The sequence below is a fragment of the Planococcus citri genome, chromosome 5 (genome assembly GCF_950023065.1).
Source record: "Planococcus citri chromosome 5, ihPlaCitr1.1, whole genome shotgun sequence".
In the NCBI taxonomy this organism is placed as follows: Eukaryota; Metazoa; Arthropoda; class Insecta; order Hemiptera; family Pseudococcidae; genus Planococcus; species Planococcus citri.
In genome coordinates this window covers 47,130,204-47,157,563 of record NC_088681.1, presented here as the reverse complement: position 1 = coordinate 47,157,563, position 27,360 = coordinate 47,130,204, and the positions used below count along the sequence as shown (strand labels likewise).

Here is a 27,360-nt window from a genome sequence, read left to right as displayed (position 1 = left end):
CTAGGTGGGTACAAAGACCTGAGGAGTGAGGGGTAGTATCCTGTAAATGACAGATTGGACAGAGTCGTATAGGACCAAAAAAATCGATATTATTCGAACTTCGCACAATCGACCCAATAATGATCAACACGTCTCATTTCTGTTACATTTTTTGGGTGGGGAGGATTTCAAGATTTTCTCAACTTTTTACCCCATTCCCTCCTATCACTACTGATGCTAATTAGCCAGATGTGGTTCGAACAAATTTTGGAAGGGGGAGTTGCAGGAAACACAAAGGTTGAATAATTTTAAATGTTCAAAAACGATGCTTTTATACTTGACAAAAAATTGAATTGTTCTATTGCATGTTTTGGGTACTTATTAAAATTCAAAATCACAAATTCCCAATTTTTTCGCGTTTTTTTTAATTCTTTCGACGGTTGAAAATCAAATTCAAAAAGAAAATACGTAGAATAGATATTTTTAATGTTGGCCGAGCTAAGCGAGGCCGAAAGCATCAGAAAATTTACAATTTGTGAGGTGCAAAAAAATTCAGTTTTAATATCAGAAGTATTAACGCCAAAATTTTGCGCTTTTTGGTATTTTTGGATGAAATTTTGCACCTTCTTTCATCATTTTGCACTTTTTTGCACCGCTACTAACCCTGTGTGAATTGATTTGGCTAAAAACGTTTCTTAAATTCGTAAAGTTAATTTTTCATTCTTGACAATTTTTAAAAAATTGCACGCGGTAGAATTCAAATCTGCGCGAGCTTTGAAAACTGTGATAATTTTTCAAAAATACATAAAACAACATTATTTTTGATGTGGGTCATTCCATGTTAATTCGACAAAGAAGTAGTAAGAGGAGGGGGTCGGCGATTTTTTTGAAATTTCCCCTGTGGAGAGACCTTCCGAAGGGATGACCAATGGCGCAATTCGCAGCCCTCTAGCCCTTTTTAAAAGTCTGCTAGCGGATGTCAAAGTTTTCAGTAAACTTAAAATACCAGTTATTTTAGCAAGTGCACTTTAATGATTCCTTCCTAGGTAGTTAGAAAAATAGATGATTACAGTTCGGCGTCTCGTTAAGAAAAGGTGACAGTTAATGAATCACCATCATAACTTGACTCATGAACTTCCCCTGAGTCTGAAATTGAAATTATGTAATAATTGTGGGTTCCATTATCTGGGAAACAAGAAGCATCTGAAACAGAAATCATAGAGAATATGAGTATTTCTTTTAGTAAAATTGAAATCGTTTTGCGCGATCGTGAATCGCGATGGGCTACGTGGCCCCTATACGGGTACGTCTTACCAGGAAAAAGAAAAATCCTCATGAATTCATTTGTGTTCTTTGTTGAAACACATTCGTATGCTCCAGAATTAAAAACTGAAGCGTTTTTTATTTCAAAAATTTTTCTGTATGGGGTCTGTACATTTATTGTGTAATTGCCCTAAAACAAAAACAAAAAAGAAAATCACAATTTGCCATAGTTGGAATTCTTATTTAGAGCAGGTTTTGGGGGACACTTGATTTTCAAAAATGTAATCCTCATGTTCGCGGCCAATCAATTGGAGTCCAGCCAAACAGCCTAACTGCACATAACCTGCATATAGTACATCATTGGTGCACATTTGATTCCACGTACATTATACCTGACCTGGACCAATAGATAGGTATGATTTGTGTGGTCAGTCTGGACCCAATTGTAATTTGAAACCACAACCAACTATTCACCCTGTTTTAGTGAGTACCTACATACTAATTGATCAAAACACACCTAGCCCAAGTCTACAAGTTAGGTGAAAATGATGCTGAAAGCTTACTTTCATCGTAAAGCTAGTTGTCCATGTGACTTCATCTGTACCAGAACAATTAGTAATACTTATGTTTTCTTTCGCGGAGTAATGGAGATGAGAATTATTTTCATAAGGGATCATCACTCCTGAAAAAATAAGATTCGAAGCACTTACTATGTGTAAGATTTTTACATGTTTGTTAATAGGGACAAAGGACATATTCTTTTGCATAATATATTTTTCTGTGCCATCAGGTAAGGAATAATCGTTCACACAGTAGTGAGTGGATAGGTAAGGTGCATATTTCATTTGTACATATTTTCACTTTCAGGAGTGCACTGACCTTTCAGTTTCACAATTGAAAAATTCTTTCATTTAATTAGTAGGTAAAAATTACTGAAGGTGTATACCGATGATTTTCTGCATCATCTATAGCCGGAGGATCTATTGCACCCCCCCCCGGTCAATCCTCAGGAACAACTTTTTTCTTAAAGAGGGAGTCTTAACTTCTCAAGGAACATTTCTAGCCCTTGTACTCAAAACAAAGTGGCCCTAATTACAAAATGGCGGTCATTTTGATTGACAGGTCAGCCGAAATCGCAGATTTTGTGTTCCAACATACAGCTTGGACGACATTTTTTAAACCGTACAAATGTAGATCAAAAGACCAGGCAACCATTCATCACCTTTCTAAATTTCAAATGCTGAAGTGCTTTTTTCGATTTTCGGTGAATTTTTTGAAAATCAAAATTAGGCCAAAAATGAGGGGAGAAATCAAAATTTTACCAAATTGACTAAGAAAGCCGAAATTTAGGATACACCCTATTTTCGACGTGCCAAATCGATTGGGAACTGTTTCTGCCCGTTTTGAGCAGTTCTGGAGCCTCCAGCAGATTTTTGGAACTCGGAATTCCCACAAAATTGTAGTTGGGAAGGCGAAATTTATTCTGCAAACTAATTTCAATACGCTACGAAGTGAATTACAGATGGATATTAAGTTGTTTTGGAGCGTCCGGCGACTTTTTGAAAATTACTGGAGCCTCCGGCAGATTTTTGAAACTTGAAAATTTCCCCAAAATTTCGTCAAGTGGAGATGGAAAGTCGAAATTCATTCTGCAAACTAATTTCAATACCCTATGAAGTGGACTGCTGGTGGATTTCAAGTCGTTTTGGAGCCTCCAGCGACTTTTTGAAAGGTTTATGGTTTTTTTTGGAAAATTGAAATTCCCAAAAAGTAGATGGAAGCTTCAAAACCATTTGAAGCCACCATACAGTCGAATTCATATCGTATTGAAATTAGTTTTCGGAGTTTTGGGCTTTCAAACTTTATTTGATAAAATTGTGTGAAAATTTCAAGTTTCAAAAACCTGGTGAAAAAAAAAAGTCGCTGGAGGCTTCAAAATCACTTGAACCCACCTTATGTCGTCTTCCGAGGGTGTTAATATTGGAGTGCAGAATAAATTTCGGCTTTCCATCTCCATTTGATGTAATTTTGTGGGAATTCCGAGTTCCAAAAATCTGCTGGAGGCTTCAGAACTGCTCAAAACGGGCAGAAACAGTTCCCAATCGATTTGGCACGTCGAAAATAGGGTGTATCCTAAATTTCGGCTTTCTTGGTCAATTTGGTAAAATTTTGATTTCTCCCCTCATTTTTGGCCTAATTTTGATTTTCAAAAATTCACCGAAAATCGAAAAAAGCACTTCAGCACTTGAAATTTGGACAGGTGATGAATGTTTGCCTGCTCTTTTGATCTACTTTTGCACGGTTTAAAAAATGTCGTCCAAGCTGTATGTTAGAACACAAAATCTGCGATTTCGGCTGACCTGTCAATCAAAATGGCCGCCATTTTGTAATTAGGGTCACTTTCTTTTGAGTACAAAGGCTAGAAATGTTCCTTAGGACTCCCTCTTTAATAAAAAAAATTGTTTCGGAGGATCGACCGGGGGGCTCCCCGACTACTAATGTTTTGACAGAATGACAGAAAAAAAAAAAACAAATTTCAACAAAATAAGCAATTGAAACCAGGACGTCAATCAATCATTACCTGTCACAAAATCATATTCTCTAAATTTCAAACAGTCTAATTTCACTGCATAACAGTAGGATCTGACGACATTTTGCCTTCCTATAAGAGTAGTAGTTTTTGATTTGGCTGGATTTTCAGTAGGTAAATACGTAATTTACAGCTTGAGTATCAGTCAAATGTGAATTACAATTTACTGAATTAATCAATCAAAAATGAAGTAAGTATTTACTGTATCGATCAGTCAAAAACTACTGCGATCAGCAGTAAAAAATTAACTGATTTAAGCAGGACTTTTTTCACTGTTTATCCCAGTGACGACATTTTACCTTCTAAACAGTAAAATTTGACTGTTTTAGATTTAAGTAAAGGGTAATGTTCATTGCAGCAAAATTGGAAAAAATTGTAGGAGAGAAACGTATTACATATCAATAAGTTCATTCAAGCGCTTTAAATTTAAATAATTTTGTTCTTTGCTAAATATGTACCTATATTATGAGTGAAGGTGTCAAAAGACTACTATGCTGCAGAGGCATTTTGTTTAGATATTGATGAGTCAATAGTCATTCATTAAATAATGCTATAAAATAAATGCGCAGCTTTGTACTGGCTCCCTCATTTTTCAACAAAATTTTCAGCTTTGCTGCATTATTTGTCCTCTCTCATAAATAGATTTCACAGCACGGGAAAAGGATTGGACAATGGAAGAAGGTGAGGAGAATTGATTTCTACAATCATCCGAAAATAAATATTCGTCAGCCTATAAGGTCCTTATTCATCTAGGATTCAAATAAACACGAGTAAAAATTTCTAGTCAGGTACTCACCAAATGAATATGCTGAATATGCAATCAATATTATCAGTAAAACAGATGAATGTCGCATCATTCTTGAAAATGTTACTACTTAGGTACCGAGATAGAAAATACAGTCTTTGAAAACACTGTAAAACAGAACAGGAAGTTGATACGATACGACACAGAAATACTGCAAAAGAAAACGTTAATTAAGTAGGCATGTGAGCAATGACATAAAAAGAGTAAGTATCGATATGGGTGAAGTAAAACGCATAGAGACGTGATTAAAAACAATTAGATCTAGGTACTTATATTTAGCGCCATGCGAGTTTGGTTACACTAACGGCTATAAACTGAAAGAGGTTGCTTAAGAAAAAAAGTAGCTAGGTAGTTCAGTACCTATTTGAGAAATCATCTTACCTACCCTCTAATTTGCATTTTGATTTTCACTTACGTAGGAGATTTTTCAGCAGTAGGTAATTTCAAATTGAGTTTTTAAAAATTGAATAATTTTCTGAATTCTAATAATTTGATAAGAGTCGCTGAAAATATGAAAAAAAAAAAAAAAATGATGAACAGATGCATCTATCAAGAGTGTTTTACCTACTGAAAGATCAATCATACAGGGTGCCCTGAAATTACGTGAACCCCAAAAAAAGATTTTTTTCATTATAAACATAGGTTGGCAACGTGAAATAGATGCATATGATTGGTGGAATGTTATCACCTCAGTCTAACAACCAATCACGTGCTATCATTATTATCATTGACTGTGATCAACCGAAACAGTACACAACTTTTTTAAGGGTTCACGATATTTATGCGCACCCTGTAGGTACATTTATATTGTTGTATCGTACCTATTGTGATTTATAGGTACTCGTAGTCGTAATATTCGAAAACAATGAACAATAATTTCTAATATGTACCTATGTATTTCTTCTCACGCACACTAGGTAAATTAGAGCGGGAAAATAACGTAATAAAGCGAGGGCAAAAAGGAAAAAATTGGCACGTTACTTTTTTCTTCGGGAATGTGTTTCGATGAACCCCCTGAACTACCAAAAAACAATCCGACCCGCCGAACCATGGAGCTAATATTTTTATGGGGCTAAAACCGGTTCCAATTAACGTTTTTTGCTATTTACTCCGAAAATATTAGGTTTACAAGAAAAACTACCATGACTAAAAATGTTCCCCTTCAAATTCTCGACAATTTGATACTACGCTCGATACCCATCCCTCAAGAGGGGTGTCTAAAAATAGGGGTAGAAAGAATAAGTGTTTTAAAAAAAGTCAGTCCAATAAATTGATCAAAGATACCTATTAATATCATTCGTTTTTGGTCAATTTTTTTTACAAAGTCTACTCACCCATCTATTAATCACACCGCCATTGATTGGTCATCAACCCTCCCAAGTGGTTGGTGGGTCGAGGTGCTTGATTTTTTCAAGTAACACACAACTGAATCATATATTTGAAAAACGAATCCGGACATGCGATATGTCGAATAGTACAAATGTTATCGAGGTCGCTGAATACGAATACCAGCTTATTTTCTGGGTCCAACTCCTCAAAGCCCCTCGGTGCCCCAATAAGGAGATTAAAATTTTGAAAAATCGTGAAAAGTCGAGTGATATGTCGAATGGTATGTTTTGGAGGTCGCTGAGCACGAATATGAACTTATTTTTTGTGTTCCATCTCCCAATGTTTCTCTGTGCCCCAATAAGAGGGCCAAAATTTCAAAAAATCATCAAAAAGTCGAGTGATATATCAAATGGAATGTTTTTGAGGTCGCCAAGCACAAATATGAACTTACTTTTTGGGCCCCACCCCACAATGTCCCTCTGTGCCCCAAAGAAGGGGCCGAATTTCGGAAAATCGTGAAATGTCGAGTGATATATCGAATGGTATTTTTTCAAGGTCGCTGAATACGGATATGAACTTACTTTTTGGGTCCCACCTCGCAATGTCCTTCTTCGCTACAATAGGGGGCCAAATTTCGAAAAATCATGAAAAGTCGTGTGTTGAGTAAGGTAGAGTGGGGTAGTTGCAAAAACAGGGTAATTGCAAAATTGTGACCTCATGCAAAACAATATCAATTTTCTGGTTGTGCCAACTAGAGGGTGTCGAAGCAACAACCTTTACCGACATATTCACTTGGTCACAACTCGCGGGGTTCAACTTATCGCTCCGTAGCAAACACTTTTATCAAAGCATTTTGAAATCACTCATAAATAAAGTGAGAGGTGTTTTTTTTAAAAATGCGGGTGAAATAGAAAAAACTGTCGATTCATCTGGAATTTTCACGATTTAAGGTCATGAAGGACTAAAGTTTAAGGTAAGATATCGCAATTTGAAATTTCTTTTATTTTGGCTGTAAATTGCGTTTTTGCAATTACCCCAGAAAAAAACGACTCGGGGTAATTGCAAAAACGATTTTTTTTTTTCATTTTTGCACTTACCACAAATATTTTTTTGCCCTAAATAACTTGAAAATGGTTTGAAATTACAAAAAAAATAAACTTCCAATGGTCACGTGATGAGTTACAGGTTAGAGAAGTGATTAACAGTTTTACTGAATTTTAAAATTATTGCTCCTTTTTAACGTTTTACTAATATATATTTGACGAAAAATGTATTTCTATGACGAGTTTTTTCTGGTTTTTTACATAAAAAACGTCAGAAATGATCAATAGTTGATTTTTTGTTCATTTTAGCGAGTTTTTAAAAAAATAATTTTTCAACATTTTTTCACTCCTCTAAAAATTTTTTCGGGAAGTGGAAAAGTTATCGAATTTTTTACCGAATCAAGACCACGAATACATCAAAAGTTAGCAAATGACACGTAGAATACAGTGAAAGTGTTGAAAATGCAATAAAATAAAAAAATAAAATAAATATTGCCCATTTTTGCATTTACCCTAACATGGGGTAAATGCAAAAGTCGATTTTCAAATTTTCAAATTGCTTCTCCACGATTTGTGGACCAAACTGTTCCAAAATTTTACCATTGATAAAGAACCCCCTGAAGTATAAGTGGTACAAATTTCAGCTTCATCCGTGCAATAGTCTTCTCACAGTGCCCTCTCAAAAAGCAGGGACGATACTAGGCATTTTCTATTGGGGGGGGGGGTGGTCACCATAAATTTGCCGACTGATATGACAGAAAAATACCTATTTTGCCGATTAAAACAGTGAGTTTTTTATTGTGAAAAAGAAATGAGAAGAAGACAATTTTGCCAATTGACATACTCAACTCAACACATATGTGGGTATAAAAATTAACATGTTCATTTTTCAATTTTTAGAAGCCTCAAGCAGAATTTTTGCGTTTCATAAAAATTAAAATATGCACATAAAATGTTGGCCCGAGCGTAGCGAGGGCAAAAGATTTTGAAAATTTTTATTTTTATAAGTAAAAGAACAATAGTTTTTTTATGAGAGGAGGTTGATTTTTTCGGTCCAAATTTTCAGAATTTGAATGCTTTTTTTAAATAGAAATTTCAGCTCCAAAAAAGAAAAGCAAAAAGGTTCAAAACAAAGTGAGGGCAAAGCTCTCAAAATTTCATGTTTCGAAAAGTAAAAAAAACATTTTTTTTCTATGTGAGGAGTTTATTTTTGGATTTAAACATTTTTTAAAAGTTTGAATAGTTGATTTTTAGAAAGTGTAATTTTGAATAAAAAAACAGCGAGTCTGAGTGATGCGAGGGCTGAAATTTTTGAACATTCATAGTTCAAGTACCTACCTAGTATGTAAATTATTACCTACTTTCTTTCAAAAAGTCAATTTCTGAAAAAATTTAGGAGGGTACCTCTACCTAGAACAGATATGTCCCAGGTGCAAAAATCTAAAAAGAGAACTGTATTCAGCCCGAACGAAGCGAGGGCAAAAATTTTTAAAAATGTGCTATTCAAGTCCCATAAAAGTCGGCAAATTAGTCTCTATTAAGACTAACAATTTTCAAAACTTATCGACTTTGTCCAGTCTCAGCAAAGTCGGCAAATCTCGGCAAAGTCGGCAATTGCCGACTAAACCAATTTTTCTCAAGTTTGCCGAATTTGCCGACTATCCATAATGACTGGGGGGGGGGGGGGGGTGTTACACCCCCCCCCCCTTAGTTTCGTCCCTGTCAAAGTGTCACTAATCAAAAAGTGCTTTGCAATTACCCCACTCTACCTTATATCGAATGGTATGTTTTCGGGATTCTATTTTGAAATATTTTATCAATTTATGAGTTTTTCCAGCCACAAAAAAAAAACATTATAAATAACTAATTTCATTTAAATTTCCCATAAAAAAATAATTCGAGTGGCACGTACCTAGGAAAAATTTAAAAATAGAAATTAGTTGGATGATTATACATTTTATTTCCATGAAGTTCAACAACACAGTGAAAGACCTAGTTCCATTTTATTTTCTATTGAAAAATAATCAAAAACTGGTAGGTGAGTGAGCGACGATGTTCAGCGACTATTCAAAATTTTTTCCTATTTAGAAGAGCGTAAATGGGTTTTGAGGAACTGTAAGCAGAAATCAAGTTCATATTCGTATTCAGCGACCTCGAAAACATACCATTCGATATATCACTCGACATTTCACGATTTTTCGAAATTTGGCCCCTTCTTTGAAGCACAGAGGGACATTGTGGTATGGGACCCAGAAAATAAGTTGGTATTCGTATTCAGCGACCTCGATAAAATACTATTCGATATATCGCATGTCCGGATTCGTTTTACGAACATATGATTCAGTGTGTGTTACTTGGAAAATCAAGCATCCCCCACCAACCTCTTGGGAGGGTTGAAGACCAATCATTGGTGGTGTGATTAATAGTTGGGTGAGTAGACTTTGTAAAAAAAATTTGACCAAAAACGAATGATATTAAGTGGTAACTTTGATCAATTTATTGGGCTGACTTTTTTTGAAACACTTACTCTTTCCACCCCTATTTTTAGACACCCCTCTTGAGGGATAGGTATCGAGCGTAGAATCAAATTGTCGAGAATTTGAAGGGGAACATTTTTAGTCATGGTAGTTTTTGTCGTAACCCTAATATTTTCGGAGTAAATCACAAAAAACGTGAATCAGAACCGGTTTTAGCCCCCTAAAAAAATAGCTCCAGGGTTAGGAGTGGTCGTTTTTTTTTTTGGTAATTCAGGGAGTTCATCTGAACACATTCCCGAAGAAAAAATTAATGTAAAATTACTCGAACGTGCTCTGTTCTCGTAACATTTAATTGAGACTGAAATATTGAATAGGTAAGTTAGATGTACGAGTACCACATAAATAGGTAGGCACGTTTTCCCAAAGCTTCCTAAGAATTGCCCCCTATTTTCCCCTTCTCACCAAACTCGTGCGACGTCGCCATTTCAATATGTATTACATCGATACAAGTAATTAATTGACAGGTTGTGCATAATTCAGGTTGCAATATTACATCAGTTTATTTACCCTAATTTAATTTCAATACCTATTTGATCATTCATATTCGATAAATCATTTGAGTTTACAGTACTGCGATAGGTATGTAGGTAGGAAAGTAGATCAAAAAGCTCATCGAATAAAATAAAAATAAGTTACTTCAATTCACACTTCAAGCCGATGAAACTTATCCGTAGATAGAACTCGTCACACGCTCGAGCGTGCAAAATGCAAATAAAATACACCACGATGAAATACCTAATCGAACATTTCTACTGCACATATCACTTATCGTATTGTTCGTAAAATTTCCTCAGTTTACCTGTCGACATCTGTGGAGTGTTTAGTTCATAAGCAAATCTGTTTATGCTCATTAGCCTACATATTACTTCGTGGCAGAGAAATTGAATCAGCGAGTCGCTAATTTTAACGTTCAAGTATTCGGAAAAAAATTGTATTTTTATTCGAGATTAATTCGATAGGTACCAAAATAAGCTGTCATGGAAAAAGTTTGTAAATTTTGTGGTTCATCTTCCCAAGAAGAAATTCTCGGACCGTTTCGCCAAATGAATAAAACGCATTTCCACTCGAACTGTTTGGTAAGTTGTGCATGCTTGATTTCCATTTCGTATAACACGTTCCTTTTTCAAATTCTACGAGATGAAATCGCTTTCGTATTTTTTAAAATAGGCCTTCGCTAGTAATATTCGAAAATACGCCGATCAAGCAAAAAGTATCGAATTGGCGCTGCGTCGAGGTCGGAATCGAGTAAGTGATTGAAAATTTCGTCACAGAGATTGACGTAATTTAGCATTATTTTTCATTCGAGTGTTGATTTTAAAATGATTATTTATTCCCGTAGATTTGTACGTTTTGCGAGCAAAAAGGAGCAACGATCGTATGCAGCGAAAAAAAGTGCAAAACCAGTTTCCATTTGAGTTGTGCAATCAAGTCCGAACAAACTTTACATCTGCATTTTGATAAATTTGAGTAAGTGATTCGTTTCATATCTAGGTTGTGACCAAGGTAGGTACAATTTTGGTGCTTTTTTTTTTACCACGCTAGGAGCTATTGCTTGGACCATATTCCCCATAAATGTATTTTCGATTACGACCCCATCGTTGGAATTCGAACCGAGAAATCGAAATCGCAATGCTGCCAGCAAATATATTCTCACGACGAATGCATCAAAGTGAGTCTTCAGTTTTTTCGTATTTACAACATATTTTGCCTACTCAGTTTCCTCCACATTTTCTCTCAATTCAGAGTACCTATTTCATGTTCTAAATCGTGACATGTGTTCAATCCACAGAAATACGTCGAGCAAGGAAAAGCCACATCAAAATGTCCAATTTGCTTCAATGAGAAAATTTTCAAAGAGTCTTTCGAAGCTGCTTTTGATATGAAAATATCACACAGGTAAAACTTCAACATCTTATCTTTATAATTACGTATAATTTTTTTGCTGACGATGCAGATACATAGATGAAGTTTTGGTGCTCATTCGTAATTGAAAAAAAAATTAGGACAACCTAAAAATGTGTATCCCCCTTTCCCCCCTTCTGAAATTCCTTTTCTTTACACCGAAATTTTGAAAAATGTGATTCTATAATTAGGTACCTAGACCTACCTAAACTTATTTCTTGCGAGCAATGCTAATTATATAATTCTATATGTTTCTTTGTGAACAGAAGAGCCTCATATGCCCGACGCCAAAGCATGACTTACGATTTACAATGTGCCAGCGATAAATGCGTCTGCCCCAAAGGATCCCTTTTCCATATAGAATACAGTGATTATGAACTTATCTCCTGCGAATATTGCGGATCCAGCGCAATTCATAAAATTTGTGGAAAGGTTCAAAGCACTTGGATATGCAAGGCATGTGATACAGTATCCGAACCACCTTCTGAAGGTAAACTTTTTCTATACAGAGATTTTCGTATTTTAGACGTAGATTAAGTAGATTATGTTCAATTTTCATATTATTCCTACTTCCAATATTGCATAAATCGATACACCTACCAAAATGTAGGTAGGTACTTGAGAATACATATTTTGAAATATTATTGTTTGCAGCTTATGACTATTCCACTCCTGTCAATAAAACCAAGAAACGGAAGAGAAAACTTGAAATCTTGCAGTAAGTCGAATCCAAGTAGTTTTAAATTTTAAAAAAATGTGAATTAAGTATTGTCTTGATATTGAAATTTTTCTCATCTCAACCGCCTAAATCGGTATCTTTAATTTCAAGCAAGGGAGAAAAGAAAATTTTCGAACTTGAGATGAAGCTAGATCGAAAGAGCACGTAAAAAACGTATAATTAATCAAAATTTCAAAAGCTCAAGTGCATTTTTCGATTTTCGGCGAATTTTTGAAAATTAAAGTTGGACAAAAACTGAGAAAAAAATATAAATTTCATCATATTGATTAAGAAAGCTGAAGTTTAGTTATTCTGTTTCCGACCCTGCAACAAATCGATTGCAGTTTTGCAGCGTCCAGCAGATTTTTGAAAGTTTCAATTTTCACAAAATTTTACCAAACGAGATAGGAAAACTGAAATTTACTCTAAACCTTTAATTTCAACATACTGAGTCGACTGGAGGTGATTTCAAACCGTCCTGGAGCTTCCAGTTTTCCAAAAAAACGCCATAAAATATGTCCAAATTAAGTTTAGCAAGACTATCATCTCAGTACATTATTTTTTCCAAAATCGGTGGCAGCGAATTTTTTAAATTTTTAATCAGGCATGAAATCGTTGGAAAAAAATATGGTTTTGAACTTGCAGACACCGATTTTGGAAAAAATGATATGCATTCGGTCAAGTAGGTCACCAACCAGCACCAATCTCAATCATACGTGCTGAAGTTGATTTGGATAGATTTTATGGTGTTTTTTTTTTTTGGAGAATTGGAATTTCCAAAATACAGCTGGAAGCTCCAGAACAGCTTGAAATCACCTCCAGACGACTCAGTATGTTGAATTAGAGGTTTAGAGTGAATGCAACAAAACTTTGTTTGGTAAAATTTTGTGGAAATTTCAAAGGAGGAGTCCTGATAAGGCCATTTTTTGGGCCCCGCACAGAAATCGACTCGAACACTCTTAAAATGTTGTAATAAATGTCCCAAATACGAATCCGTGGTTAGTTAACCCAAAACGACCATTTTTTGGGCTCCAGGGGTCCCCAAAGTTGCGAATAAAAAAATAATTTTTGGAACCACTGAGTATTATTTTCAAAAACTTTTTCAACGTAAAATATCTGTTTGAACCCGTTAAACATTATACGAGGCAATTTTTCTATTTTCGACCCTCGGGGGCAGAAATTGGGGGGGTTTCAACTTTTGAAAAATTTTGGAACCACCATTTTGAACCTACCCCTTTGAACCCCACTAAAAAGCTTTTTACAGTTCATTAGTATCTGAAAGACCTCCATCCTACCAAATTTTGAGCTCAATAAAATTTTGCGCTGGTACTCAAAAATCCAAATTTCCAATTTTTTGTAATTTGGATTTTTTGGGAACCCCTGGACAACTGGAAACCTGCGATTTGCGCCAAGCGTAACGTTTTGAGGCATATATTCAATTACCTAGGTGAAAAAGTTTAATTAAGCTCCCTGTATATTCGTAATTTTGAACCCTTTTTTTAGAGCCCCCCACTTTGGGCACCCCTGAAAAAGGCGATTATGCATATTTTTTCAAATAAATTGAAAAATTTACATTTCTAACACACTAGCAAAAGCTCGATAATTTTTCACTCGATTTTACCAGTAACTTTCAAAATTGGGCTATTTTGGGTCAAATTCTAAGATTTTACTCTGGCGCAAATCGCAGGTTTTCATTTTTTCAGCGGTTCCCAAAATATCGAAATTATGAAAAATTGAAAAATTGGATTTTTGAGTGCCAGCGCAAAATTTTATTGAGCTCAAAATTTGGTAGGATGGAGGTCTTTCAGATACTAATGAACTATAAAAAGCTTTTTAGCGGGGTTCAAAGGGGTAGGTTCAAAATTGTGGTTCCAAAATTTTCCAAAAATCAAACCCCCCCAATTTCTGCCCTCCAAGGTCGAGAATAGAAAAATCACCTCGCATAACGTTTATTGGGTTCAAACAGATATTTTTCACTAAAAAAGTTTTTAAAAATAATACTTAGTGATTCCTAAAATTATTTTTTTATTCACAACTTTGGGAACCCCTGGAGCCCAAAAAATGGTCATTTTGGGTTAGCTAATCACGGATTCGTACTTGGGACATTTATTACAACATTCTAAGGGTGGTCGAGTGGATGACTGTGCGGGGCCCAAAAAGTGGTCTTATCGGGACTCCTCCTTTTAAAAGTCTGCTGGAGGTCCCAGAACTGCTCAAAACGATTCGAAATTCTATTCAATCGATTCGGAAGATCAAAAATGGAGGACATCACAGATCTCAACTTTCTAGGTCGATATCGTGAAATATTGATTTTTTCCTCCCATTTTTGGCTTCACTTTTAATTTTCAAAAATTCACTAAAAATCGTAAAATGAACTTCGACACCTCAAAATTCAACTGTTGAAAAATTCGGGATTCCTCCCATATTTCAAAATTCACCAATACGAATTTATCGACTCATATTAAATTTCACCAACACGTAAGCGATTGAACTGATTTGATTAATTTTCAATTTCAGATCGAATAAAAAATTATCCGGAGACAAAAATGCTTCTCCATTTGGACCAGCTGATAAGTAAGTGTACCATTGCCCAGCTTTACAAAACCTATCTAAACCTAATCATACTTGTATCAATGTATCTGTATCTCATCTAAATTTTCCAACGATCTCATTTCAGAACGAAAAATAGCACTCCTACGATGCCTCAGCAGTTCGGAGTTGAGTTCAAGATAAAGTTACCCAGGTATAAAAAAATGTTGCCAAAAATCGACGAAGTTAAGACTCCCAACTTTCAAATGAAATTAAAGAAAACTCGTTGATATTTTTTTTTACACTTGTTGCGCTTGTTTTTATACCTATTGTTTTGATTTTGTTTATTTTCATGTGTAGTACACAATTTTGTAATGTTTAGTACCATTGTTGTATAATTACCTAGCGTATTTTAAAATTCATTTTTTAAATCGAGTTATCTAATTCAAGTCCACTGGTTAATGTGATACCTATCGAATTATTGTTTTATGATATTTGTTTTATTTTAATAAGTATGTACGTTGATTTATTATTAAGTTTGAGTAAGTGTTATTAGAATTTTTAAGATAATTTTGTTCGAAAAATGTATTGTAATGTAGATTATAAGACGTAAGTAATTTGTTGAAAACCCATTTTTGTGAATTTAACGCGATTAAAATGTAACATCGAATTTATAACTCTATTTCTTTTACATTCCCAAAAATTAAATGCAAGAAATTTTCAAAAACAAAACAAAAAAAACAAGTAATTATCGTGCCAACATCGTCTTGCACAATTTTGCAAGGTACCTATGGGAAGAAAGCAGAGAAAAGAAGATTCCCAATAGAGTGTTTTGAGAACGATGTATTTTTTCAAATGTTGATCTATAACTTTTTTCGATAACAGTCAAAGATGCAGAGATAGAAAATTTCCAACGAAGGGAAGACAGAATAAAATTTTCAAACATAAATTTCGAAACTCCTCTCTATTCTCATTTTAGCAATCAAATTTTCAAAATAAAATCCCAACATCCTTATAAGAGGGGGGAAATCCCTATTTCCTCATTCTGATCAACATTCGACCATTCGACAAAAATAGGATATAGGTAGGTCATTTTTTAAATTTTCATTTACAATTTGACGGAACCTAGCAAAAATTAAGGCGAAATGGTTCCAACAAAGTGTAGAAAAAAATTCGAATTTTTAAATAATGTCCTTGTCTCTCCCCTCCTCAAAAAAAATTCCAAAGTTTGAAACGTATCAAATTTACTGATTTTTTTTTCTGGTTCTGGTGATCTCTCGATGTCTACCATCACGTAGTATAAATGTGAATTGGTTGATCTTTAGATTCTAATTATACCATTTTGAGAAGGTTGCATACCTATCTGATCGCAAAATTATCATAATTTTGAAGGAAAAAACTTCATTTTGAGAGCTTCTGGAATTGAGAAAAATGAACTTCGAGTTTTTCCAATGACCGAGACGTGACGATATCAGTGAGAGCACTGAAAAAATAAGGACCACCTCATCCATTCTTCAAAAAAATTAAACTTCACAAGAATCGAGCAAGGAATAAAGCAGTTCCTATTAAAAATTTTTAATTAAGTCATTTACCAATACTTTCGACGCTGTGTTAGTATGTCCTGAATTCCGCGTGATTAAAAAATGATTGTTGTCCGTACATTTTTTCAATCATGCCAAAATATATTCTCTTACCTGAAATCAAAAAAAAAAAAAAAATCATATCAGTAAACAGATTTTTACGAGGAAAACTTAAACTGATACTCTTAAAATTGAACGAAACCAAGCTAGATCGAATGAATACGTCTTAAAACACCCGATAACCAAAATTTCAGGCCCTAAAGTTCGTTTTTGGAGAATTTTTGGAAATTTAAAAAATCCAAAAAAGATTGTGTAAGGGTGCTTTTTGAAATTTTTCATGAAAGAAATTATTTTGACTCACTGAATCAATGTGAATAATTCCTTCAACTTAACTCTCACACATCTAATAACTGCTAATAGTTTTGGGCCATTCTAGTCGAGCCTCCAGCAATTTTTCAATTTTCCAGTTAATCGTCGATATAGAACGTCTAATTCGCACCTAGCAAAGTTATACTCGTAGGTGCTTTGTTCGTTCACCGTCTCCAATTTGAACAAGACCAAGCCCTCTTAACTAAAATGTCAGACTCCAAAGTTCATTTTTGCACTTCTGGTAAATTTTTGAAAATTTAAAAGAACTCAAAAAAAGCTGTTTTAAAAGCAATTTTTTAATTTTATCATGAAATACATTTTTTTTCGAGCAAGGTGGATCAATCTGAATAGATCCTTCAATTCAACTCTCACACACCGATAATTAGTAGTTTTGAACCATTCTGGAGCCTCCAGCGCGAATTTTGCAATTTCTCTGGAAGGTCCAAAAATTAACTTTAGAACATAATTTTGGTTGGTACTTATTGAGCACCCTTTCGACCGTTTTAAATGGTTTTTGCAAAACTTCAGGATGGCGAGTTCAAAAGTGAATTTTTTTTGACCCATTCTAAAATTCCAGAAAAAGTAGGTAAAAAATATCAAATCTTCAAAGAAGGCGTATGTCCTTTCCGGTCATATTTCGTCTGTGTAGATACTTTGAAACAATCTCAATTCAACTTTTTTTTGGAGCCTAAAGCGAGAGCTTATGAAATTTATCCAGAAACTAAAATCTCTCTAGAGGCTCCAAAAACTGAAAAAAGTCAAATTGAGATTGTATTCGATTCTTATGATCGTGTCGACAGGCCAGATCTGTGAAAATTTGTTTCTTTTTCACTTTTTCTGGAATTTTAAAATTGGACAAAAATTCACTTTTATAAACTCGTCGTCTTGGAATTTCGCAGTAACCGCCTAAAACAGTTGAGAAGGTGCCCAATAAGCACATACCAAAGTTATAAGTTTTAAAGTTCATTTTTATAGACCTTTCAGAGAGATTTGAAATTTCTGGAGAAATCTGAAAACTCGCTGGAAGCTCCAAAAAAACAAATTTTGATTGATTTCAAGTCGGTTTAGTCGGCTAATAATTAATGTAGACACGTCAGACGGAATCACCCCCCCCCCCCACCAAGAAACCTCTTCATATACCTTCTTCGAAAATTTGATTTTCTCCTTTTTTCCGGAATTCACAAATTTAATCAAAAATTCACTTTTCAACTGGTACTTCTTAGTCCGGCATATGACAATAGGAGTAATTGCACCCCCCCCCGCCGATCCTCCGGGACAACATTTTTCTTAAAGGGGACATCCTAAGGAACATTTTAAAGCAAACTTGCCAAAAAAAAGTTGGCCTTACTTACAAAATGGCCGCTATTTTGTAAGTATGGCCAACTTTTTTTCTGGCAAGTTTGCTTTAAAATGTTCCTCAGGATGTCCCCTTTAATAAAAATGTTGTCCCGGAGGATCGGCGGGGGAGGGGGGGTGCAATTACTCCTATTGTCATAAGCCGGACTGTCTGGAATTTCGCGGAAACCTCCTGAAACGGTCAAGAAGATGTCCAATAAGCACTGACCAAAGTTATAAACTGCTCAAGTTCATTTTTGGCTTTTCCAATGTGATTTGAAGTTTCCGGAGAAAATTGAGAAATCGTCGTAGGCTCCAGAATGACCCAAGAGTAGTGTTTGTTTGACGTGTGGGTGTAGCAGAATTGAAGAAATTATTCATATTGGTTCACTTTACTTACTTCAAAAAAATCATATTTTATAAGAAATTTTAAAAATTACCTTCGAAACAGTTTTTTTGAATTTTTTAAATTTTCAAAAATTCGTCAAAAATCCAAAAATGAACTTTCGCACCTAAAATTTGATTAATAAGGGTTCAGTACAGTGTGCTCTTTTGATTCAGTTTGATTTCGTTCGATTTTTTAATTAGGTACCTAGTACCTACTTATAAAGATAGATTTTTCACGATCATTGTGAATTGTGAAAGAAGGTTGAAGAATACCTACTTACAAAATAACATGTTCCTAATCTGAAAAATTGACAGCTGACAACGCTCATATTTTCTGATTACCTATCTGAACATAGTTGCAAAGAGCGAACAGAATTTCTAGGCATAGTTACAAGTTTTATCATTTGATCCGATAGTAAACCTCCTTGTTATATGCATCATTCATCATCAAATTTATGCTTACCCAGCTACATCCACATCCACATACAGTCTAACTTCTGATAATTGAACAGTTCACGTTTCATATTGTCCCGTCCATTTCATGATATGATAAGATTTCGAGCGATATCTATGCTCGTTCGATTCTCTTGAAATCGCCAAATCGCCAATTTCGTCCTTCAGTTCAGTTCCTCGCATCGAAGTAGGTACAAGTACGCCTAATGGCGAATTGATTATTTTTTTTCAAAGGCATGGTAAAGTTGTAGCATAGTGATGAAGAAAATTTGCGTGTTTTGTGGAACGTCGTCACTCGACGACGAATTAGGACCTTTTTATCAAATATTCGGCAAATATTTTCATTCGAATTGTTTGGTAAGTTGTGCACATCTATAGGTATCTTATACCAACATGTGTTCTCGAGAATATTTTGAATTTTTTACCAACGTGTTTTACTCATCCGAGTTATGTAATTATTTTCAATCAGGTGTTTAGCTCAGATATCAGACAAAGTAGAGACAAAACCATCGGCTTGCATGGTTTCGACCCGGATAACATCCAGACCGCTGTGAATTACGGACAAGAACGAGTAAGTGATTGAAAAATCAACTATTTTTACTCAATTGCTTCTCGTATATGTAACGTACAATATCTTTGACAAAAATCAAATCTCTTCTTATTCGTCTTACATTACTTGTGTTTCGCTAGAAGTGCATTTTCTGTTCCGAAAAAGGAGCAACTATAAGATGCGAAGGTGGTAAAAAATCGCATTGTGGTATTAGTTTCCACTTACCATGTGCTTTAGATTCGGAAACCACCGTACACGTGTATTATAAAAAATTCGAGTACGTCTTTTTATATTCGAATATATGTACTGTGAATTTTTTGGCAAATTATTTATTCTATTTTTCTGCAATTTTACAGCTCATATTGCTCCGAACATAATCCATTCAAATGTATCTACTGTCGCAAACCTGTGACTGGGATTAATTTCGTTACTGACTGCTGCAAGCGAATTTACAGCCACGAAGAATGTCTAAAAGTAGGTACCTACTTTACGTTTTTATTCTAATTTTACCATCTTTTCAATCTTTTTTTTTTTTTTTTTGAACAATGTATTCGCACGTTTCAATTTATTTTTATTCTCATGCCTTTCCCTTTGACCTCAGGAAAACGTAATGGATGCTGAAGCACTATCGAAATGCCCGCTCTGCTTAAATGATTTCAACGAAGCCACCCAAGAGATAGAATTGAAATGCGCTGCTGAAATTTGCAAATGTCCTAGAGGACGTTTACACCACGAGCAAGATACTGAATTCGAACTCGTTCCATGTGCCAACTGTGGATCCGATGGTATTCATCAAATTTGTGGTCGGATCCGAGGAACTGATGACTGGATTTGCAAATCATGCGATCCAAGATCCGATGATCTACACGTTAAAAGTATGTCCAATTCATAACTCATTATCACCGTTAATTTTTTTTTTTTATTGGACTTTGAGAGAGAATTAGCGGGAGGGGGATGTAGGTAAATATTTAGCCAATACCTAATTAACTTGTGATTTTTTTATTCGTACAGGTAAAGATGGGAGAAAGATTCGGAAGAGAGCAGCCAACATCTTCAGTGAGTTGAAATAATTTATTTATCAACATTCTGTTTCAATTAAGTTCAAATTAAGCCTCGTAAAATTTTCCAGCTATTTTTTTTTTTTTTTTAAATCACAATGAATTTGACATTACCTCAGACTTTTGAAAACGAAAAAAATCCTCATAAATTTTCGATATATTGCGTCAGGATAAATTCTATTTAAGACCACCCAAATTTTGTCCAACTTTGCGATTTCACAAGGAATTTTTTAAATGACGCCAGACTCTTAAAACTTTTTCAAAAATGATCAATTTATCACATTTCAACAAATTTCTTTTTTTTTTGTCTGACTTTTGAGGACTTGGAAAAAATCCAGATAAATTCTTAAGCTTATGTCAGACTTTTAAAAACTCAAAAAAATTACAATTAGGAACGTTATTCCAAATTTGAAATTCCAAACATCGAGTTAACTTGAGCAAAAAAAATATCCTCGATTTGAAACTTTTCTTGAAAAAAAGACTATATACCTACAGTATGCCACATAAAAACAGTGCTCAGTGGCTTTAGGGCTTTCAAAAGCGATCTTGAAAATTTCAGGCCCATGCACAGGGTGTCCACAAATTGAAAAACCGGTTTGGTCAAAAAATTCAAACTGGTTTTTATTGGCGCAATGTATTCTACCTACACACTAAGGCGACAAAATGACAAAAACGTGATATGAATTTTTTGAAACCGGTTCATTAATTTGCAACCAGTTGACAAACAGTACCCAAAAATTGTAGATAGAGAAAAAAGCTTGAAACAAAAGTTGTAGGGCGTGAAAAATTACACAATTCTGTGTAATAACATTTTGAAACCGGTTCATTGGTTCGCATTTAGCAACCAGTTTTTGACAATCACCTGAAAATTGAAGATAGAGTAAAAAATATTGAAACAAAAGTTGTAGAGAGTTGAAAAGTTGAACCATTTTTGCTGATCGGATTTTGAAACCGATTAATCAATTCGCAGCAAGCCATCAAAAGTTACCTGGTTGCAAATTAATTAGCCATTTTCAAAATCTGATCAGCGAAAATGGTTCAATTTTTCACGTTCTTCAACTTTTGTTGCAAGCTTTTTTCCCTATCTTCAATTTTCTGGTAATTGTGAAAAACTGGTTGCTGAATGCGAACCAATGAACCGGTTTCAAAATGTGATAACACAGAATTGTATAATTTTTCACGCACCACAAGTTTTGTTTCAGGCTTTTTTCTCTTTCTCCAATTTTTAGGTGATTGTCAAAAACTGGTTGGTAAGTGCGAACCAATGAACCGGTTTCAAAAAGGGATTGAAAAGAATTCTGTACCTTTTCACGCTCTACAACTTTTGTTTCAAGCTTTTTTTCTGTATCTTCAATTTTTGAGTATTTGTTGTCAACCGGTTGCAAATTAATGAACCGGTTTCGAAAAAATTCATATCACGTTTTTTTCACCTCAGTGTGTAGAATGCATTGTGCCAGTAAAAACCATTTTGAATTTTTTGACCAAACCGGTTTTTCAATTTGTGAACACCCTGTGCATGTGCCTGAAATTTTCAAGGTCGCTTTTGAAAGCCCATATATTTCCCTATTCAAAGCCGCTTCATTCATCTTGCTAGCTCTTTCCACTTAGAAATAAAAACCGCACGTACCAAGCACTACTTTTGTGTCATACTGTATATAAATCCATTTTTTCAAAATTTTTTTCCGAGTTGTTGGAAAAAAAAGTAAGAACAATTTTTCAAAAATCCGCCTATTTTATAAAAAAAAATTCGACTAAGCCCTCTCATTTTCTTCAACGATATCTTTACCTATAGAAGAATTGAATGCTGAAATAAAATCAATTTCAACTTTCAAAAGCCTGTTAGAATTTTCTATCAATTTTTTTTTTCAATCACGATGAATTATTCTTGATATTAGGTAGGTACTTCACACTTTTGAAATCGGAAAAAATTCTCATATTTTCGATAAGTATTATAGATAAATAAAATTCTATTTGATTTGAGACCATCCAAATTTTCACTATTTTGCCCAACTTTACAATTTCATGAGGAATTTTTAAAATTACACCAGACTCTTGAAAACTGTTTCAAAAAAATGGTCAATTTTTCATGTTTTAACACTACCTATGTTAGAATTTCTAGTTTTATGTCTGACTTTTAATAAGTTGGAAAAAATCCAAATGAATTCTTGAGATTACTGTGTCAGACTTTCAAAGTAAGAACTTGGCAAAAATGAACCTTGAGCTTGTCTAATGTTTTATATACAACCTGGGCCATTTTTTTCAATTTCAAATGCAGGAAAAAATTTACAATATTTTCAAACTCTAAGCTCTCATGTTGGGGAAAGGGGAGGTTTAAAATTGACTTGAAAATTTAGAATTTTTCCTATTAAATCTTGTTGAGGTCATTTAGTTGACTATTTTTTGTTCAACTCAATCAAATCACACCCACCCAAAAAAAAATTTGAAAACGACCCAACTTGGTCTTTAGTTTTTCCGAGGGGTATGAGGGGACAAGATATGGTGATTTTTATTTGTTCTTGGATGGTTATCTGCTGTATAAAAAAAAATCAGCAAGATCCATAAACATGATGAGTTGATGACTTGGATTTTTTCCGGACGAGTTGATGTAAAATGGCCTACGAGACCCAGGCACCAGTTAAATCGATAAAATAATAGAAATCAAAAGTAGGTAGGTACCTATCTATTTAATCCACGTTCATTTGTGTTTCAGTGGGAATAAAAATATGGTTCCAGAAGAAGATGTGCATTCTTCGAATCAAGAAAATCCAGATGCTATTCCGAAAAGTTCGTCATTTCCTAATTAACATGATATGTTTTTGAAGATTTTAAAACTTCGTTATTGTTTTTGTTATTTCGTATGAGAAACTAAGTTCTTGACATATCCATCCTTTTTGTTGACCTATCTTTTAATTTGCACGTAACATTTGTACAATTCTTTCATTCTTGAGTTATATTTGAATCGATTTTCTTGAAATGCGTTGTATCTATTGTAACTATTCAATTATTTATTATAGTTCACGAAAAAATTTGTTAAATAATCATTAAGTATTCGTATTTGTAATTAGACAATAAGTTCTTTTTATTTATTCTTTCGCGATTGTTTTTATTTTGAGGTGTTAATTTTTATGTACATAATGTATTGAGTTTGTAATTTATTAGTGTAATGAATGTGACTTTAATTTTATTGTAAATAGGCGTGTAATTATGATTTTATTTAAATAGGTACGAATCAATTTTTTTCGATGACTGCAAAAAACCATCTTGGTGTAATAGACTTTAGGGACCCTAATAGAGACCTGAGTTCGAATATTGGCTTCTTTTTTCGATACAACTAGTTCAAATTGCTGCGTTAGCTTGGTGAAAAATAATAGAATCAATGGCAAGACCTTTTTGTCACACTGCGCATTTATTAACTTCGGAAAAATGGCAAGAAATTTTTTATAAATAACACTAAAATCGTTAGAAGTACTTAGAAGATAATTGAATGAATTGGCAGATAGTCCCATTACATGCAATTAAGCTGTAGATGAGATACTAAAAATTATTTATGCTTCTTCGAGCAATTTACTTACAATACGGATTTTTCGATATCACACACTGGGCAAATATTTTACTCCGATGTCTACGCACCTGGAGTACTTCTGGTGCTTATCATACTTATAATAATATTCGAAAACAGCGTCGTCACCTAAATCTGCTTTGGCTGCGCTCACGCACTTCTCGCCGCGATTGCAGCTTGTGCAACGTACGATTTCATAAGGTATATAGTTGTCATCAAATTCTATGTAAACATTTTCACAATTGCCACTGGCGCTGTCGTCTGCGCAAACGTTCTCACAAATGGTATCAACACTTCGACCATTGTAAGTTGAATAGGTACAGATTCTTCCACTGGAAATTACAATATAGGTACTACTTTATTAATCGGGATTTTAATTGGAAATAATTCAAAATTGAAAGCTTACAATGCACCCTTCCCCTACAGTGGCTCTGATACCTTGGTATTTCAACAAAATAGGTACCTATCTTATCACAGATCGAGCTGCACTAAAAGAGGATGTCATTCGGACCTCAGAACCAAATTTTCAGCTGCTGAAGTTAATTTTCTGGTTTTGGCGAATTTTTAAAAATAACGAAAATTAGAAACTCGCTTTACATAACTAAAGTCGACCTCCGCCATTTTCCAGCCTATCTGAAGCCTCTTGGAGAATTAGATTCATCTCCAAATATTTCAAACTTATTGCTCCAGAAGGACTGAGGATTTTTAATCAACTTCTGTCACTGAAAATTTAATTCCGTCATAAATTCGATATTCCGAAACAATTGAGGCCGGTGAATCTCAAAAATACATTTTTTTCACAAAAAAATCTCAAATTTTAAAAAATTCAAAAGTCGTCAATTTCTGCAATATATCTCTCAAAACTTCGTCCATCCTCTAAAATCAACTTCACGAATCAATTGTCACCGTTTTCGGCCCAATCCGGAGTCTCCAGGGAAATTTGACTTTGAACCATCCAGCAATTATTCGAAATATCTGCCTCTGGAGGTAAAGCGCTTTGTAAACAAACGTAGGTATTTTTATAAGTAGAAAAATCTCTAATTTAAAAAAAATTACTCGAAACTTCTTCTACCCTATACTTAAGTCGACCCCATGAATTGATTATGATAATTTTCTGGTCAGCCCGGAGCTTCCGGCAAAATTTGACTTTTCTGCAGCAATTTCAAATTGCTCACAATACTGCTCCGAAAACAACAGGGTAATTCCATTCACTCGACGTTTAAACACACTTTTCAACTCGTTTCCTCGCAGATTTGCGTTTCACCAAAGCCAATTAATTCAGAATGTCGAGCTTATTATTTATAGGATTGAATTTTCAACTGTCAAAGTTGATTATCATGAGCATAGCGAGGGGGGAGCGCAGAAATCACAAAATTCCCAACTAAATCATGTATAAATTCCCAAGCATCAAAAAGTAAAATTTATACTTATCTTGTGCATTTGAAACATTTTCATGTAGAATTGCAATCAATTAATGGCATCAAAAACTTGAAAAAAATGATGACTCATTTGAAGAAGATACTTAGGTATTTGAAATTTTCTTTGCAAAGGCAAACTTATTGAAAAAAGTCTACAAAAGCTTCTGCCATTCTTGATCTAAGAGGTAAAAAAGCGTATTTTTCGATTTGTGAAATTAATTCTTCTGGATTTTGATAAGTATTGAGAACTTCAACGAAAAAATTAGTCAAGTGCGGCGAACGAAGTGAGGGCAAACGTGTTGGAAATTTTCTTACCGATCGGTTGAAAAAAAACATCATTTCTGATGTATAAAAATGATTTTTTTAGATTTAATACTTTTAGGATTGGAATGAAAACTTTTCAGATATGTACGTATTTCACTTTTAAAAGGGGACAAAAAATTAACCCGAGCAAAGCGATGGCTAAAGCTTTCAAAAATCCATGATTTAAGAAGTACAGTAAAAAATACATTATTTTTTATGTACGTACGTAGATGCAGAAGTCAATTTTTCAGCATTCAAAATTTAAAAAACTGCGAAAAAAGAAAAAAAATTTGCTCGAGCGGAGCGAGAACGAAATTTTTTGTAATTTTTTGATTCGAGAATTGAACGAAAACTGTTTTTTACCTAACAAAAATTCCCAATTTGACACCCTCAAAGTTGGGAAAAAAGAAATTAATGACTGGAGTTTTAAAAAAATCATGAATGTAGGTTCACAATTTTTTTTTTCAATTAGTATGAAATTTTTGAAACTCTGGATTTCTGGTTAGTTTTTACATTTTCCCATTTCTATTAAAAATTTCATAAACGGTTCCTGAACTACCTAGTACCTACTTAAGTATGTACTTAGTTTCAGATAACATTTCTTACTTGAATACGTACTGATCATCAGATTATACTGAGACTACGATTGAGTCACTTAGCATATGCACATGTCAAAAGGCAATTAAGTTTGTTTAAAGCCCGGATTTTATTTTGAGTTTCCCAAAGTTCTTAAAATGAGCTCCAGCATCGAAAATTTAGACTGGTGGGCAGTGGTGGGCGAATCGAGTAATAAAGTAAGCAGGTAATGAATTTACGTAACTACATAGAAAATCTTACTATTCATCATCTTCAAAGGTAGAAACTTTAAACGCGGAAACCAAAGATGCAGGTGTTGAACACGCGAGAAAAATGATTAAAGCTGTACCACGAATTGAAAACATTATCTGGCAAATTGCTTATGTCTGCTCACTTGAGAATAGTAGGCCTATAACTTTTCAGATATTCTCAGCAACAACGAATCGTTGAATACCGAACAACGTAAAAAAATAGTATATTACTTAACTGTTCGGTAAAGTGCGTGAATACCAACGAGTGTGATTTTTGCAGCGCGAGCCGAAGGCGAGCGTTGCAAAGCACACGAGTTGGTGTTCACGTACATTTGCCGAATCGTTGAGTAATACGTTTTGGGACCAGGACATTTGACCCATGCGACATATGACCCATGCGACATTTCACCCATGTTTTTATCAATTTTGGATTTTCGCAAAACGACATTTGACCCATGCGACATTTAACCCATATTCTGATAGATGTTTGCATCACATCAATATGCGACATTTGACCCATGCGACATTACACCCACATGAATATCCGATGTGAAATAGACATTTCGCCCATGCGACAATTGACCCAGGGTAAATCAAAATAGCGACATTTGACCCAGGCAACGATTTAATTACAAATTGGGACATTTGACCCATGCGACATTTGACCCATGATGTTATTTAATGCTGAAACGTCTCCTTTGCGACATTTGACCCATGCGACATTACACCCATCTCGGAACGTTGTGCTTAAGGCAAGATCCAGGTAACGCAGCGCCGCTGCCAACCTTAGATTTTTGAAACGTTGAATTTACCAAGGATGGGAGTT

The 27,360-nt window shown here is 34.5% G+C and overlaps 2 protein-coding genes and 1 long non-coding RNA gene across 6 annotated transcripts; 2 read left to right on the top strand and 1 right to left on the bottom strand.

Annotated features, from left to right (window-relative positions):
- Nucleotides 1-988: 988 nt before the first annotated feature.
- LOC135847278 (uncharacterized) lies at nucleotides 989-26,999 on the bottom strand. Of its 4 annotated transcripts, XR_010559129.1 has the most exons (7): nucleotides 26,545-26,904; nucleotides 16,288-16,389; nucleotides 5,023-5,140; nucleotides 4,629-4,744; nucleotides 1,806-1,924; nucleotides 1,294-1,432; nucleotides 989-1,182 (listed from the first exon to the last, which is right to left on the bottom strand). It is a non-coding gene; the product is annotated as an uncharacterized LOC135847278 (long non-coding RNA). The 4 variants fall into 4 exon arrangements; XR_010559127.1 differs by lacking the exon at nucleotides 5,023-5,140 and having other exon boundaries at nucleotides 4,629-4,788; nucleotides 26,545-26,898; XR_010559130.1 differs by lacking the exon at nucleotides 5,023-5,140 and having other exon boundaries at nucleotides 26,545-26,897.
- On the top strand, nucleotides 10,292-15,372 carry LOC135847271 (PHD finger protein 7-like). Its single transcript, XM_065366734.1, has 9 exons — nucleotides 10,292-10,622; nucleotides 10,714-10,791; nucleotides 10,886-11,013; nucleotides 11,089-11,215; nucleotides 11,336-11,442; nucleotides 11,715-11,938; nucleotides 12,103-12,166; nucleotides 14,684-14,740; nucleotides 14,844-15,372. The coding sequence occupies exons 1-9, from the start codon at nucleotides 10,524-10,526 to the stop codon at nucleotides 14,983-14,985; spliced, it is 1,026 nt and encodes a 341-aa protein (XP_065222806.1). The 5' UTR covers nucleotides 10,292-10,523; the 3' UTR covers nucleotides 14,986-15,372.
- Nucleotides 18,995-23,660, top strand: LOC135847272 (PHD finger protein 7-like). Its single transcript, XM_065366735.1, has 7 exons — nucleotides 18,995-19,176; nucleotides 19,289-19,390; nucleotides 19,510-19,646; nucleotides 19,726-19,843; nucleotides 19,971-20,244; nucleotides 20,381-20,425; nucleotides 23,138-23,660. Exons 1-7 carry the CDS (start codon nucleotides 19,078-19,080, stop codon nucleotides 23,245-23,247), a joined length of 885 nt encoding a protein of 294 aa, XP_065222807.1. The 5' UTR covers nucleotides 18,995-19,077; the 3' UTR covers nucleotides 23,248-23,660.
- Nucleotides 27,000-27,360: the final 361 nt, after the last annotated feature.